We start from the raw sequence: 17485 nt of genomic DNA, 5'->3' as shown, positions 1-17485 counted from the left end.
CATTCTCACAAGACTGCTGGACTTTGGTTTTTCAAATTAGCTGTGCCAATTCCAGACCCAAGCACAGCCATTCTTTCTAAATGTGTTCCTTCTCTACAGCAACGAACTCCTCTGTCGTCCCTTCAGTGAAGGCCTACTTCCTGTGTGCATTGTAAGGGAGAGAGGCAAGTTTAATTTCTTATTTCAGGCAGCACAGGAGCCATCTGAAAATCATGACTAGAATCAATACAGCACTCATTTTCCATCAACCTTTCATTTCTTTACCACCAGTTCAGTAAAAGGTGGTGTAGAAAAGTTCCTTTGGACTTAATGTTTTCTGACTGTGGAAGGAGGTCTTGTGGAATGTTATTGCAGATGTGAATCCTGTTTATTTCTAGCCTTTACTGAGACTGAGTGTGAAGGAACTGTTAGTCTAGATTCAGAGACTCTGCTAACCAGGCAGGAAGCCCCTATGCTCTTGGTACTCCTTTAGTCAGATGACCCCAAATCTAGATGTGGTGTGACAGCCACTGTAGCCCAGCTAATCCCTGGGCACAATGTCATATGTACTTGGGCAGTAAAAGTAGTAGGGAGCCTAAGAGCTCATTGGAACCAATGGTGATTGATGAGGGGATGGAAGTCGTGACCAAAATCTCAAAACAGGGAGGAATGAGATTTCTCTGCTCCCCTAGGAGTTGCATGCAGAAAGCAGGAGAGGTGAGTGCCTCTTATTCCAAAGGAGTGAAAGGACCAAGTCTGTGAGCCAAGAAAAGGCAGAGCTCCTTAAGCAGCAATTACGAACCTTTCTCTTAACTGGCCGAATACCCAGCTGGTCCCAAGAACAGGTGATGGAGAGCTGCCCAACACTCCCAGAGACGGAGCATCTTGGGACACAGTTATAGTTAATGCAAACTTTATTTATAAAAGACTCTTAAATTAGTTGTATCATGCCATGCATTCATAGAGAATACAGTGACCCTTCAGGGCTACAAGGCGAAGAGCTCACAAACTCAAAGGAAAACTAGTAAAGCGTTTCTAATAGTTAAAAGCTAGGAAAGATTAGGACAACTTTACAAATGAGCAATTAAAAATAAAAGAAAAAGGCTACGGAAACTAGTCTGAGCTGAGAGAAGGGCACCTGTTTACACGTCTGTACACTGAACTAAGACACAGACAGGCTTCTAGAGAGGCAGGATGCTGGCGGGGAGAAGCGGAGGATGTGCAAAGACTTGTGCCACAACGACTCCTCCCCCAGGTCCATGGTATGATACATACAACCAGTTTGTGTACACTAGGCCTGCCAAGGCCACTTTAACTATGAGACTCCTAGTTTAGTAAACTAAAGCTGCAGGGCGCCAGGGGAGTGGGGTGACTTCACTTGCGACTGCTCTTTATTCTCTCCAGTCTTTTTTTCAAGTCATCAATGTTAGCTGTGGAGGAGGAGGATGTAGTCATGGTTCCTGAAGAGTGAGTCTGGTTGGAATCCAGATCTGAATGCTGGTGCTGCTCCCGCGACTCCCGGAGCTGAGAGAGTTTGCTGTGCAGCATGTCTGTGGAAGAGGCAACGGTAGGAACTGCTGGTTTGGAAAGCAGAGAGGTCAACGGAGGTCGGTCATCTTGCTGTTGAGAGAAGAAGAAACATTGTCCAATCAGGTCAGGATGTGGCTCTGGAGCAACACACCCTGAGGCTGGGACACTGCTGCTCTGGCCAGCCTGTCCCTGACCTGCTGGCCATCGCCCTCCCTGCCCCCCACAGGAGGAGAGGAGCAGTACCTTTGTATTGTCCAGACCGCATCGCTGCCGCAGGATTTTTAGCCTTTCCAGGTAGACAGATGGTCCCACTTCTTCTCCATTTGTGTTACCTATGGAGGACCCTGTGCTTGTGGGAGTGGGCACACATGTGACTTCCATCTGGGGGGAGATGCCTAAGTAGGAAATGTAGAAGGAATATTCAGATATACACCCCCCCACCCCGACTGCCCTCGTTAACCTCCCACCAAAGGGAACAATTTGGGCCTTGAATATCACCACTGTGCTTGAAGACTAAAAAAATCCCCAAGAATCTACCTGGAGTTGGTGATAAAGGGTGCTCTGAAATATACAAGATACGCTTAATGAGAACTTCCAGAACTGATAGAGAAGGGCACTGAATGTTAAGTTGGACCATCCATCTACGTCCTGAGCTATGCAGGGGTTGTATTCTTATAATCCCACGGCTGACCTGGGCAATCCAAAGAGCCTAAGCTACTCCTGAGTATATGGTAAGTGCCCAAGTGAAGAGCCTAAGGACTTTATTTTATTTTACTTTTTTTTTTGAAGAATTATTGCTATTTCATCTTTATTTTTTTGGGCTGTGTTGGGTTTTCGTTGCTGCGCGCGGCCTTTCTCTAGTTACGGCGAACGGGGGCTGCTCTTCGTTGTGGCGCCCGCGCTTCTCATTGCAGTGGCTTCACTTGTTGCAGAGCACAGGCTCTAGGCATGCAGGCTTCAGTAGTTGCAGCATGTGGGCTCAGTAGTTGCGGTGCACAGGCGTCAGCAGTTGTGGCTCGCGGGCTGTAGAGCACAGGCTCAGTAGTTGTGGCGCATGGGCTTAGTTGCTCCGTGGCATGTGGGACCTTCCCAGACCAGGGCTCAAACCCATGTCCCCTGCGCTGGCAGGCAGATTCTGAACCACTGCGCCACCAGGGAAGTCCCCCTAAGGACTTTAAATGTTTGCAAGAATTAGACTAGGTTTGGACCAGGTGATACACAGGGCAAAGCTCTTATTCAAACTGGGGAGGACAACAAGGAGCTCAAGGCTACTGTCTGTTCTTAAGGAAGAGGGGTAAACTGCGGTGTCCAACAAGGAGGGGTAGGAACTGGAGCATCCGAGATCAATATTCTGGCAGTAGAGGGGAAAACCAAAACCAAACCAAACCAAAATCCATCACAGTTCTAAATTTCTGAGAAGGAACAATCACAAAATGCAGGCATTTAAAATATCCAGTTTGATATCAATGAAAAGGCATTGTATTAGTCAAAAGATAAAGTACTGGGAAGAAAAACAGTAAACTGAAAAGTAAAAGAGGTTACTCTAGGGAAAAAGGAATCTTTTAATGTACAGATGAGAACACTCTGAGAGGGTGAAAAATGAAGACTAATGCAAAAAGGCAGTAAGAGAAGACTGAACACTTTAAGGCATTCAGTTACCAGTGGGGTTACACGCTTGTGCTGCAAATGTTGAACATCACAAGAAAGGACTCTGGAAATGAGAAACGGAGGCTCTACCCTGATCAGCTCAACCATGGGATGTCCATACATGGCTACTGGACACTGCTCGCTGTTCTTCAAGAAAGAGACTCCAAAAAAAAAAAAAAAAAAAAAAGAAAGAGACTCCAGGTCTCGGAGGGGGGTAATTTAAGGTGTTAAAAATAAGAACAACTATTGGAAAAACAAACAAACAACAAAGGGACTTCCCTGGTGGTCCAGTGGCTAAGACTCCATGCTCCAAATGCAGGGGGTCTGGGTTTGATCCCTGGTCAGGGAACTAGATCCCACATGCATGCCGAAACTAAAGATTTCACATGCTGCAACGAAGATCCTGCACACGGCATCAAAGATCCTGCGTGCCGCAATTAAGACCCGGCACAGCCAAATAAATAAATAAATGTTAGAAAAATATTAAAAAACAAAGAAAAAACAAGAACAACAAAAAGAAACAATTTAAGAGAATACAATTGACGCTGCAGCTCAGAAAGATACATGGTGAGAGAGAACATGACTGGAATCTGAAAACCACAAAGGAACAGTTTCACAGGCAAACAGATTTTAGAATGTAAGAGTAAGTGAGCTTCACCGAAGTCAGAAAGAACTAAATGCAGGACCAATGTGAGAGCTGTACTCTGCATGATGAGGGAACTTTAGCAGTTGGGCCTTTTTTTTGGCTTAAGGCTCTTGACAGCTATTTTTTGTAACTGATACCTCCTAAATCTCCCTTTTGTCCCTAGGTCCTTGAGCAGTAACTCTCCAGTATAGGCGTTTTCACTGGGGGGACAGTAATATTTCAGCTTAACATCAGGATAAGCATTCACTCATATATTAAACAAAATACCTACTGTGTGCCCACCACATGCCAGGCAACAAAACCGACAAAAATCTTTACCCTTGTGGATTGACTGATTGATTTTCCACACAGCTTGTAGGATCTTAGTTCCCCGACCAGGGATTGAACCCAGGCCCTCAGCAGTGAGAGCACAGAGTCCTAACCACTGGACCGCCAGGGAATTCCCGCCCTTGTGGATTTTAAATTCTAGCAGAGACGGACATCACACAATTAATCTAATAAACAGTATGTTACATGGTGTGTTAGAGGAGGTTACGTACTATGGGGGGGTGAGGGGTAGGTCGCAAATTTTAAATGAAGCCTCACTGAGGCAGTGACAGAGATGTAGAGGAAACAAAGATTGTCCTGGAGAAGAGCAATCTACATGCAAGAAACCGCCAGTGCAAAGGCCCTAAGAAGGTGTACGCCTGGTGCGTTCCAGGAACAGCAAAGGGGCTGGTGAGGCTGAAGTGGAACAGAAGTCAGAGAGTGTAGGAGAGAGGCAGTTCTAGAGGTATCAGGGGACCACATCATGTCAGACCTCACAGGCCTTTCTTGTAAGGCTTTTTGCTCTGCTGAGTGAAAGGGAGAGCCTTTGGAAAATGTTTGAGGAGCGCTGTTTCGATGCTATGTGTGGAAATGACTACAGGGAGGCGAGAGTGGCAGCGGGGAGACGGTGCAGGAGAGCACTGCAGTCCACGTAAGAGAAGATGTTGTTCAGACCAGGGCAGTGGCAGTGAAGGAGATGAGAAGTGTGGGTGGATTCTGTGTATGTTTTGTAGGTAGAGCCAAAAGAATTTCCTGACAGAGAAAAAGAGAATACGCAAAGGTTGGGGGTCTGAGCAAACTAGAAGGACACGGTTGCCATCCAGTGAGGTGGAGGAGAATGCAAATGGAGCAGGTTTTGGGGGGTTATCAGGAGCTCGGTCTTTGACACGCTGAGTTTATGATGTCTACTGTACCAGAAACCCAGTGAGATGTCCTGCACGATCTATCAGCAGAGATCAGGAAGGAAGTCTGGGCTGGACATTGGACAAAATTGGGCTTTGCTGGCATAGAAATGGTATTTAAAGTGATGAGAGTAGATGGATTAGTTAAGGGGATGAGAGTAAGAAAGAAGAGATAATCATGGACGGAATCCAGGGGGACGTCAACATTAAGAGTTCAGGGAGAGGAAGGATCTGTCAGAGAGGCCAAGGGGGAATAGCAGCGAGGAAGGAGGAAAGCAAGAGAGCACGGAGGACCGGGAGCCCAGGGGAGACACTGTCTGAAGGGGAGAGGACGTTGCTGTTGCCAAACACGATGGGTCGAGGCAGGTGACTGAGGGTTGACTACTCTCTGCATCACTGGTGACCATTAAGTACTGAGGTGCACGGATATAAATGTAAACCCATCAAAACCCTCCAGTGGCTGACGCTGGGAGCTATTTTGAGCTTATTCCTGGAGCTACCAGAGGAAACCATACCTGTTGAAATGGGAATACGGCCTTTGCCCTCCCTCTCCATCTCAATCACCCGAAGGCCTCTCTCAACATAGCTCTGGAAGAACTGTGAGGAATTTTTCAGAAATGGTTCAATGTCAGCATCTGAATATTTCTTCTTATATTCATATAACTCTGCTAGGCCCTGGTTAACAAGAAAAAGGAAGAGGTGGGGATGGCTGTTAGTGACTCTTTTCCATAAAGCAGATCCCTTTCCCTCTCAACCCTTTCCCTCTCACCTCTTTAGTGTTCTCTTTAGAGCCAATCTTCTTAAAAATCTCAGCTAAGAAATCATTCACTTTGGCCTTTGATGATTTTTCATCCTAAAGACACAAGAAGGAATGACTGGTTAGACCTGAGTTATTAATTAGGAACCAGTGGTTGGATAAAAGCTGAAAATATCTCAAAATCCAGACCTTCCAGGTATGTTCCTGCAAATAAGAGAAGCACCAGTGCTGCAGGGGCTGCAGCAGAAACATTAACAATCTCAGGTTTTCAATTAAACTTGGTAAGGAAAGTCCCTCCCTAATTAGAGCTCACAGTGGATTTATCTAGGGACCAGTGCCTTAGGCACAGACACAGAAACCTTTCTTAGGAACAAAAAGCCCAAGGTTATAGTTTATATTTGAAAACGTCAAGGTGATTGGACCAATCCCTGAGCCTTCATCTTAGGCCCTGAGAAAGAAAGGCTCCGGTGGCTTATCCCTTTGACAAGATCACATCCCTCAATCTTTCAAGTCAGACACTCACGATTCGAGATGCTCCCTTTTCTGTTTCCTTATCAGACTTGCTCCCGGTCTGGTCCATACTGTGCTTCATCATCCGGCAGAGGTGGGCCTCCAACTCTGACTCATTCTTGTTGTCAATCATTGTTAGGTGGTCTAGGATCTGAGGAAGAAACGTGCACATTCAATGGCAGTGATGCCATATCCGTGACGTTCTCTCAAGCTCTCTTGGGAATGGTTGCTGTTCTCACTCACCTTGGGCCCTTTTAATTTGCATAAAGTGTGCAGCAGCGTTTTTAGGGTCCTTATGGGAAATTCACTTTTGCATTGCTTTAGTTTCTCTTTGGGGAAGACCTTCATGAAAATGTGTATATCCAGAAGAATTCTGTCCAGATTAATGCTGTTGATGGTATCAGGCAGTAGTCGAACCATTCTCCAGAGACACTATTGAAAAAAGAAACAAAAGTTAGAAGGAGTCACTGAAGAATGAGGATAATCTCTGTCACCATTCATTTCCCCTAAGCTCTGGGATCATTCATTTCTAAAAGGTGGTCAGGGATATGAATGGGGCACCTCATCTTTCAAGTTCAGCTGCTAAGCACGAACCGTTTTATTTACTTCAACCATGTCACTGGCTAACGTGTGACAAGCCATCTACCTGACCATCTCCATTCCTCCTTCCCACTCCCTAGAGATGGGGCCCTAAACGATGAGAAAATGTGGAAATTCTGTCTTGGGTTTGTTTGGTACCCGAGAGTAGAGTAGTTCATATTACCTAATCAAATCTAACCCGAGGAGACAAAATAGTTTACACTATTACAGTATAATAACAGTATTATGATGTTACAGATACATTCATTTGCAGTCTTCCAAAAATAGACCAAAATATTATAAATCTATACATATCTTTTCCCCCAAAAGAAATGAAATTTGTTTCATCAAACTTCTTGCCTTTTGATTCTAGGCAAACTGGTGAGATATTTACAAAATAGCTCTTCCTTTTCACTGTTTGAGGCCAGGAATTTTTTAGGCCTGAGCTAGGGGTATAAATTGGAGGAAGGGAAAAATGGAGAGCAACTATATTTTTCAGGTGTGCCTTGACTGATTTGAGTTAGTTCCAACTCCTCTTTCCCCACACTTTGAAAGAAAGAGATCAAATTATTTCAACTTCACCTTCATAACAAGCTCTGAGAATTTGGGAGAACTGGCTGTTGCTAGCAGGCTGTCTTGGAGCAAAACAAGTAGGGCACTAGAAAACAAACCCAACACAACAGCATTAATAAGTTTCAAACCTGCTTTCCAATTAAAATCAGTAATTGAAAGCCAAGTGTAATTTACAATAGCCAGATCATGGAAGCAACTTAAATGCCCATCGACAGACAAATGGATAAAGAAGATGTGGTACATATATACAATGGAATATTACTCAGCCATTAAAAAGGAACGAAATTGGGTCATTTGTAGAGATGTGGATGGACCCAGAGACTGTCATACAGAGTGAAGTAAGTCAGCAAGAGAAAAAGAATTATCGTATATTAACACATATATGTGGAATCTAGAAAGATGGTACAGATGAACCGGTTTACAGGGCAGAAATTGAGACACAGATGTAGAGAACAAACGTATGGACACCAAGGGGGGAAAGTGGTGGGAGGGTGGTGGTGGTGGTGGGATGAATTGGGAGATTGGGAATGACATATATACACTAATATGTATAAAATAGATAACTAATAAGAACTTGCTGTATAAAAACTAAATACAATAAAATTTAAAAAAAAAGCCACGTGTAAAAATTCTTTATCCATCTGAGAAACAGAGCTCATGGATCAGGAACTGTCTTTGATTTCTTGACACTCATAGTTATTAAGAAAATAAACATCATTTAAGTTTTGTAAGTTACCACTTGGTAAATGGTAAAGCTTGTCACTATTTTTCATCCTCACTGGTAGCGGAGAAAGAAAGAAATGTACATGAAATGTACACAGAAGAGAAGGTAACTGACGAACTCCACAGTCCTATTCTAGAAAACTCCTAATACTGGCTGGTTTACTGAGTTGTTAACTAGCTTTAACTGCTGTCTCAGGTTGGAATACCTTCTCTTGAGGAAGAGGAGAGTAATAAATCAACTTATCAGGCAAACCTAAGCTTACAACTGATCTAAGTGCCTCCTGGTTTCTATGGGTAGACAAAAGAGAGGCTGTTCCAGGCTCTAATGCTCAGAGTACAGATATACCTCAGGATGTTGGTCTGGTCTGACTTCTCCAGAACTTTCACCACCAAGAGGTTCACAGAGCGGATCACCTGTTGCCCTTCCTCCAGATCTTCAATTCGAGAATCCAGCATTAAGGTGATGAGGCCATGCATCAGGTCTTTCAGAACTCCAGTGGAGGCCTCTCGGGCGAGGCTTTCTATCTGAAACAGCTATCCAATCATAATTGCATTAGAGAGCCATGAAACTCAATATACAGATCAAGGAAGATAAACATGGGTGGCATATTCTAATAAATGATTATATTGTATTTATAAAGATTCAGAGTATTAGGAAAAAAATAAAAATCACTACACTCTCCCAAACCGCCAAGAATAGCCAAAATTAATTGGTGTGCTTCCTTCCTGTTATAAAAGTATTTTTAACGTGAGTAGTCATCTGTGAAAAGCCAGCTAAGGCCCAACCATGACTGATGAAGAAACTGGCAGGAAGCAGAATTTCAGGTAGTCTGTAAGTATCCTAACAATAAGGTAAGCTGGAGTGTTGCCCAACATCCACTGGAAGTAGCCAATGGCTTACATGTAAAATTCCAAAAATGACGTATGACGTATGTTTCACATGTTTCACTGGAACATCTGAACCAACTCAGGCCTGAGAACCTGGGTGGGATGAGAGACTGAAGGGAAGCTCATGATCTGCAGAGGTGTCCCTACCGAAATCATGTTGCCGATGATACAGCTATACAACTTGATGATTTCATCCTTCTCCAGTTTCTCATCTGCCATATGTGTGTTGTAGATGAGTCTCAGCTGCATGAACGTGGCTATCAGAAACTGATCAATATGGCCAGACATGGCTTCTGCTTTGTCTTCCTGTCTCAGGACCTCATCGATCTGATAACAAAAATTCAAGATGTATTTTCCAAGCTTCATATTTCTAAGTAGCAGGAATACACTGTAAGTCTCTGTAATATTTATTAGCAAAGCACTTCTAGTATCTTAGCTTGAAAAAACCCAGTCATCTTACATATAAATAACTAGTCCTTAGGGACTCAATCATTCAACAAATATTTACAGAGCAAGACTATTAGGTGAATTAACTGCAGCTCCTATTCTAAGAGGCTCACCATCTAGTTTAAGGAATAATAATCCTTATGTTTAAATGCTAATTTATTAAAGAGAGTGTTTTTATACCTGTTATCTCATTTGATCATTTCAACAGCTCTAAGAAGTAGACAGGGCTGAGAGTAAGATCTTCATTTACCATATGAGAAAAGTGAGGCCAGTAAGATCAGGCTACTTGGTTCAAACTCAAAACTCAGGTTTCCCACAACTGGATCCAGGTTCTTTTTGCTTCAGTAGACTGGTTGTCACTAATGGTAAAATGTTACTATGGGAAAAACATGTATTTCCTATTCACTACTGTAAAAAGACCTTTATTTTTATGATTACATAAATTACACCCTGAGACAATCACGCCAATAATCTTCATGACCATCCTTTCATGCAGGGCTGTTATACTGCACAACTCCAGGGGTCACCATTTATACAGACTGCAATGTGAATAGTGCCCTCTGGTGTTGAGGAAGCCAGTGGTCCTACTTACATTTCTTTATGCATGTATACCCATAAGCACATACAATTTTATATAACTGGAACTGTTTAACAATTCTGTTTCAACATGGACAAAATAAAAACAAATATATTTATTTTGGGCTTCCCTGGTGGCGCAGTGGTTGAGAATCTGCCTGCTAATGCAGGGGACACGGGTTTGAGCCCTGGTCTGGGAGGATCCCACATGCCGCAGAGCAGCTGGGCCCGTGAGCCACAGCTACTGAGCCTGCGCGTCTGGAGCCTGTGCTCCGCAACAAGAGAGGCCGCGATAGTGAGAGGCCCGCGCACCGCGATGAAGAGTGGCCCCCGCTTGCCACAACTAGAGAAAGCCCTCGCACAGAAACGAAGACCCAACACAGCAAAAATAAATAAATTAATAAACTCCTACCCCCAACATCTTCTTAAAAAAAAAAATATATATATATATATATATATTTTTTTTTTTTTGGAGTGGGGCTTACTCTTTTTCCAAGGTAATTAACAACAACAACCTGATATACTTTCATGTTCACAGAATCATTTATAACCACACATGCACACATAGATAGGGTCAAGGTTTAGGGCACTGTTTATTCCATAAGAATATTTATAGTACATACACTTCTCTGCATCTAGCCTTCCTAACAGAAAATTATGAAAATCCCTAAAGTCAACAGAAACGGTTCTATTTTTAAAGGCTGCATAATAGTCCACATGTGCACATACCAAAACTTAATCATTCCCTGACTCTTTCAACCTGTTTCCAGTTTGGATATTTTGTCCACTATAAATAATGTTACAATAAACATCTTTGTGTATATATATCCCAAGGTACTTGTGTTTTAATTTCTAAAAAAAAAAGTGCGCCATGGGACTTTCCTGGTGGTCCAGTGGTTAAGACTCCACGCTCCCAATGCAGGGGGTCTGGGTTCGGCCCCTGGTCAGGGAACTAGATTCCCACATGTGGCAACTAAAAGAGCCCGCGTGCCGCAACTAAAGATCCTGCGAGCTGCAACAAAGATTCTGCACATGGCAACGAAGATCCCCGCGTGCTGCAACTAAGACCTGGCACCGTCAAATAAATTAAAAAAAAAATGCACCAAGAGCTTAACTTTTAAGGCTGAAATATTTAAAATTACGGTATAATAGATATTACTATATTGCTTTCTTTAAAAAGGCACTAACATGTAATTCACATTTCTACGTTTAATGTATGAGAGTACTGTTTTTTCAGCGTCTCTATCAGCTGTATGTTTTACTACTCATTTTACTTTCTGTCACTCTGATGGTTTAAAAGTGATTATCTTGGGAATTCCCTGGTGGTCCAGTGGTTAAGACTCCATGCTCCCAATGCAAGAGGCGAGGGTTTGATCCCTGTTTGGGGAACTAAGATCCCGCATGCTGCACAGTGCGGCCAAAAAATAATAATAAACAAACAAATAAATAAAATAAGTGATCATCTATTGTTACTTTAATTTGCGTTTCTGTGGTGGGGGAGGTGCTGAACATCTTTTCATGTGTTTACTGGCCAGTTGGATATCTTCTGTGATTTGCCTATTCATATCCTTGAGTTAGTTTTTTTTCTGTTAGGTTCTCTCTTTCTCAAGAGTTAATAAGAGTTCTGTTTACTGTCGCTATTAATCCTTTATCAGTCATATGGTCATATGCAAATATATTCTACAATATAACACTCGTTTATTGACAGTATATGGTAAATTTCTCCACATTAGGCCTCCCTGGTGGCGCAAGTGGTTGAGAGTCCGCCTGCCGATGCAGGGGATACGGGTTCGTGCCCCGGTCTGGGAGGATCCCATATGCCGCGGAGCGGCTGGGCCCGTGAGCCATGGCCGCTGAGCCTGTGCGTCCGGAGCCTGCGCGTCCGGAGCCTGTGCTCCGCAACGGGGGAGGCCACAACAGTGAGAGGCCCGCATACCGCAAAAAAAAAAAAAAAAAAAAAAAAAAATTTTAAATGATCAAATTTGTCTTTTCTTTTTAGGTTCTGGGTTTCCTTCCTTATTTTTTAATGGTCTCCCCAAATTCCTTCGTTATTTCAAAAAATTTGGGAGAGGGATCAGTTGTTTCAAGTTTCTACAGGGTTACATGTGTTGTTATCTTATCTAAAAAAAAAAAATCTCTTCCACATCTACGGTTGGTTCCTTCTTCATCCCTGATATTTACAATTTTTGCTCTCTAATCAGGCTAGGATTTTTAATTTTAATTTTTTTTTAACAAGAACCTGCTTTTAGATTTATTATCTTTAAAATCTATTTCATGAATTTTAGCTTTATTATTACCTACTCTCAAATTTCTTTTGATTTATTTTTTATTGTTTGAATTTCTAAGTATAAGTTCCTTTATTTTAGCCTTTCTTCAATAATAAATGCATTTCATGCAATATATTTTTCTGAGTTCAGTAGCTTCGGAGTAGAGTTGTAGAGTGAAATGCTTTCCTTCACTGCTAAGAGTTTTGATTTTTTTTTTTTTTTTTTTGATGAAAGAGTTAGGAGGGTGCTTCATACTTTCCAAGTAGCCAATATTTTTGTGATATTAATGTCATTTACTAAACATTTTGTCGGGTTATCAGCAAAGAATTTGGTCAGTGTATCTTTTACTTTTTGCGTCTGTTAAGAGATTTTTAATGACTCCTCCGCTCCAAGCTTCCTTTAGATGTGAGTCTATTTCTGGGCTCTTTGTTCCATCCCAATGCTCTGTCTGCTTTTCCCTGGGCCAGTACTCCACTTAATTAATTACAGTGGCTCTATAATCACTGTTGATACCCAGTGATGTAAATCCTCTCCACTGTGTTTTTATTTTAAAAAACTGTCTTAAAATAAAACTGTCTTTGCTATTCTTAGGCCCTTTGATTTCCCATATAAATTTTAGAATCAGCTTCTCAACTGCAGAAAAAAAACTTAAGATTTTGATTGGAATGGCACTGAATTTACAGATATTATTTAAGGAGAAGCTGGCATTTTTATAATCCTGAATCTTGAGAACATAGTATATTTCTATTTATTTGGAAATGCAACAAAATAATGTCATTCAACAAAACTTAAAAATTTTCTCTGTCAAGGTCTTACATATTATACACTGCTTGATCATTCCTAGGTACTTTAATTTTTTGTTGCTCAGGGTTTTATTTTTTTTATTATGGTAAAATACATATAACTAAGATTTACCATTTTAACCACTTTTAAGTATACAATCCAATGACATTAAGTATATTCACAATGTTGTATAACCATCATCCCTATTTCCAGAACTTTGTCATTATCCCAAACAGAATCTGTACCCATTAAATAATAACTCTCTATCAACCCTCCTGCCCTTGGTAAACTCTATTCTAGTTTCTGTATTTGGCTATTCTAGGTACCTCAAATAAGTGGAATCATATAATGTTTGCCCCTTTATGCCTGATTAATTTTATTTAGCATAATGCTTTCAAGGTTCATCCATGTTGTAGCATGTGTCAGAATTTCATTCTTCTTTGACTGAATAATATTCCATTGTGTATATATATATATATATATATATATACACATCACATTTTGTTTATCTGTTCATCTGTTGATGGACATTTGGATTGTTTCCACCTTTCGGCTATTGTGAATAATGCTGCTGTGAATCCTGGTGCACAAGTATTTGCTTAAATCCCTGCTTTCTAGGAGGGCATCTGGGGATCTTATTGTAATTCTATGTTTAACTTTTTGAGAAACCGCTAAACTATTTTCCACAATGGTTACACTACTTTAGTTCCCACCGGCAATACACACAGATTACAGTTTCTCCACATCCTGGCAAACACTTGCTATTTCCCATTAAAAAAAAAAAATCCTAATGGGTGTGAAGTGATATCCCATTGTGGTTTTGATCTATATTTCCCTAATGCCTAATGATGGTGAGCATCTTTTTACTTGCTTATTGGATATTTGTGTATCTTCTCTAGAGAAATGTCTATTCATGTCCTTTGTCAATTTCTGAACTCAGTTTTGTTTTTCTGTCATTGAGTTATAGGAGTTCTTATATATTCTGGATATTAATCCTTTATCAGATATATGATTGGCAAATATTTTCTCTCATTCTATAGGTTGCCTTTTCATTCTTGTGATAGTGTCCTTTGATGCATACAATGTTTTAACTTTGATGAAATTCAATTTAATTATTTTTTCTTTAGTTGCCTGGTGTCATATCCAAGAAATCACTGCCAAAATCACTACATGAAGGTCTTCCCCTATGTCTTCTTCTAAGAGTTTTATAGTTTTAGCTCTTATATTTATGTCTTTGATCCATTTTGAGTTAATTTTTGCATATGGTATGAGAGTCCCTCTTCATTCTTTTGCATGTGGATAAACATTTTTCCCACCATCATTTGTTTAAAGGACGGTCCTTTGCGCACTGAATGATCTTGTCACTCTTGTCATTCAGGTCACTAATTCCGTTTCTGTAGTGATCATTATCTCCTTCAGTCCATCTATTCAATTTTTTAAAACTCTAAAACCATATTTTTTTTGCTTGGAAGAATCTTTCTGCACCCCATGCCCTTCCCCATTGTGGTCATCTTGTCTCCTTTAGCAATTTCATTTTGCCAGGACATTGCTGTTCTGGTTATTTTGTTTTATTCTTCTTCCCAGTTACTGGGTGCCTTAAGGCATGTTATTACTCTTTACATATTCAAGATTCAGTCTTGGGTCTACCTTTTGGAAACCCTCAACAATGGCAATAAATGGGAGATAGAGCATTTCTGCCCTTGTAGGCTTGTGGTATACCAAATGGCAAGCTGTCAGTCATTTGGCAAAGTACCAAGAGCAGGCATTTCTGCTGTTTGGTCTCTAAAGGTACAAAAGTCAGAGACTTGCTAGCCTCAGAGAGTAAATTCAGCCCTTCTGTTCAGCTCCCTGTAGTTCCTTAGGGGCAAGGGAGGACACCAGGTACTCCTATTAACACTCACATAAGCCACCACTGCCCCTCCTTTAGGGCACCTACCGATCTCCACAGATAAGAGAGATCTGTCTCCAGGATTTCTGGTGTTTTGATCCTCTTCTCTGTGCTCTGCACTATTGAACCTCAGGTTTTCCTTAGGCCCATATGGGAAAAAGTCTTGTACTTGTACCAGACAGAGCTTTAGATTTGCTTAGACACTTCAGATACTACCCACCAGACCCGCCAGCTCCTCTGCTCAGAAAAGGCAAATGGGTTTGGATTGAAATTGATAGAGAAAGGCAACAGGGATGCATGCATTCAAGTCGCTGTTTTCCAGACTCCCCGCCATTTGTTTTCTTCCAACAGCAAAAGTGTTAACAGGAGGCTATTTGTCAAGCAACATCAAAAACCTCGTGCTGGGATTCCGGTTCTGCCCTTCTGCTCAGACCTAACACAGCAAAGACGTATCTCTTGATTTCCAGTCTCTCAAGCCTGCTCTTCCTCCATCCTTCCCCATCTCCGTACACAGCACCACCATCCACCCAGTTGCTCAAGCCAAACAGCAAGGAGCTACTATTGATTCCTCTCCTCTCTTACATTTCATATCCATTCTATCACCAAGTCCTGTGGACTCTACCTCTGAAAGATACCCTGAAACCATTCACTTTTCTTCCTCTCCACAATGATCGTCCTAGTGCACATATCTTTCATATGAATTTCGACAATAGCTTCCTAACAGTCTAACAGGCCTCCCAGAATCCACTCTTGCCCTGCCTATAATCTGGTCTCTATGGAGTGGCCAGAAGTGACTTTTTCCCCAATTAAAATAAGTTCAAACATTATAGAAACGTTGGAAGTATAGTAAAAGAACTTTTAAAAATCCTGAATCATTTGCAAGTAGTCAGTCTGATGCTCCATGACCCTCTTGATACTTCAGCATGTATTTCTTTCTTTTTTTTTTTTTTAATATTTATTCATTTATTTATTTTGGCTGCACCGGGTCTTAGTTGCGTCATGTGGGATCTTTAGTTGCAGCATGTGCACTTCTTAGCTGCGGCATGCGGGCTTCTTAGTTGCAGCATGCGAACTTAGCTGTGGCATGCATGCAGGATCTAGTTCCCAGATCAGGGATCGAATCTGGGCCCCCTGCATTGGGAGCGTGGAGTCTTACCCGCTGGACCACCAGGGAAGTCCCATCATATATTTCTTAACAAGACATGCTCTTTCATAATCATGATACAAGGATCAAAGGCAGGAATACTGATGTTACTACCACCTAATCCTCAGGCTCTATCCCATTTTCTCCAGTTGCCCCGATTATGTTCTTTATAGCGAAAAGGCCCGTCTAGAATCATACACTCTAGACCAGTTCCCTCAGTCTTTCCTTGACTTTCTTCACCTTGAGATTTTGAAAATGTCCCTCAATTTGCACTTGTCTGATGTTTTCTCATGAATAGACAACATCAGGAATCTCAGCAAAGTAATGCAGATTTCCCACTGGATCCTATCAGGTGGTACATGATTTCATTTTGTCATATGATTGATGATGTTTACTTCGATCACTCAAGGTGGTATCTGCTAGGCTTCTCTATTGTCAAATTATTCTTGGTATTTTGTATTTTGAGGGTACTTTTAATATATTAGTCCTTTGTATTTTGTGGAGAGGTACTATGAAACTATGTAAATATTCCATTTCTCTTCAAATTTTTAACTAGCTTATATGTGCATGGACTTGTGGTTTCCTATTTTATTTAAATTCAGTAAATTTACAAATTGTATTGTTTACGGGGTTATAACTCATTACTATTATTATTTATTTTGATGTTCAAACGGTGCTCTCTTCCAATAGGGAGTCTGTTCTAGTTGGCCTATGTGTCCTTCTGACATGTCCCTACAATTCTCTGAGCCTATCCTTGCTGTCTAGCACAACAAGATACTCCAGAATCATCCAGTACTTTCCCTGATTCAGCTCTGGAATCTGCCACTTCTTAAGGAGCTGTTATTCCTTTTAGAGGAAAGTGGTATTTAGGAGACAAGATCTGGGGGTGCTCATTGCTGTTGGGGTGTTGCTGTTCTCAGGTCGTCTCAGTGGAAAGAGCCAGGGAATATATGCATATCATCTGTAACATACATTTATATACCGCATATATACATACGCACATACATTTACCTTGATATTTATTTCTATATCTGTGTATTGAAAACCATGAGTTCATACTGACACATCTAATTCCGGTCCAACACCAGAGTTTCTATTTTCTTGTCCTTCCATATTTGTATCACCCTTCTCTGACAGTAGGAAACTTGGCTCCCATTTTCCTTATTATATTTATTTGACCAATCCCTTTGTTTGTAACCAACCTCCCACCTCTGCCACCAGCTGTTCCCCAGGCCCACATCTTCTGCTTTGGCTCTGACTCCCTATTCTGAGCCAGCCGCATGCCGCCCTGCTCCTCTCCAACACACATGGATGTCCTCCTCACCCTGCCTGGGGTCCTT

At 41.5% G+C, this 17485-nt stretch overlaps 1 protein-coding gene across 3 annotated transcripts in view; it reads right to left on the bottom strand.

The window, feature by feature from the left end:
- Positions 1 to 875: 875 nt before the first annotated feature.
- Positions 876 to 17485, bottom strand: part of CKAP5 (cytoskeleton associated protein 5) — a 115634-nt gene continuing 99024 nt past the window's right edge. For all 3 annotated transcript variants that reach the window (XM_060105441.1, XM_060105443.1, XM_060105442.1), the window contains exons 36-44: positions 9188 to 9367; positions 8499 to 8686; positions 7439 to 7514; positions 6521 to 6709; positions 6291 to 6428; positions 5780 to 5863; positions 5526 to 5685; positions 1753 to 1904; positions 876 to 1599 (exon numbers count right to left, since the gene is read on the bottom strand). In XM_060105441.1, the coding sequence (XP_059961424.1) occupies positions 1354 to 1599; positions 1753 to 1904; positions 5526 to 5685; positions 5780 to 5863; positions 6291 to 6428; positions 6521 to 6709; positions 7439 to 7514; positions 8499 to 8686; positions 9188 to 9367 (1413 nt within the window). In that variant the 3' untranslated portion in view covers positions 876 to 1353. The remainder of the gene's footprint in view (positions 1600 to 1752; positions 1905 to 5525; positions 5686 to 5779; positions 5864 to 6290; positions 6429 to 6520; positions 6710 to 7438; positions 7515 to 8498; positions 8687 to 9187; positions 9368 to 17485) is intronic.

This window comes from Mesoplodon densirostris, chromosome 7 (genome assembly GCF_025265405.1).
Source record: "Mesoplodon densirostris isolate mMesDen1 chromosome 7, mMesDen1 primary haplotype, whole genome shotgun sequence".
Taxonomy (NCBI): domain Eukaryota; kingdom Metazoa; phylum Chordata; class Mammalia; order Artiodactyla; family Ziphiidae; genus Mesoplodon; species Mesoplodon densirostris.
This window is presented reverse-complemented; position numbering and strand designations above follow the sequence as displayed.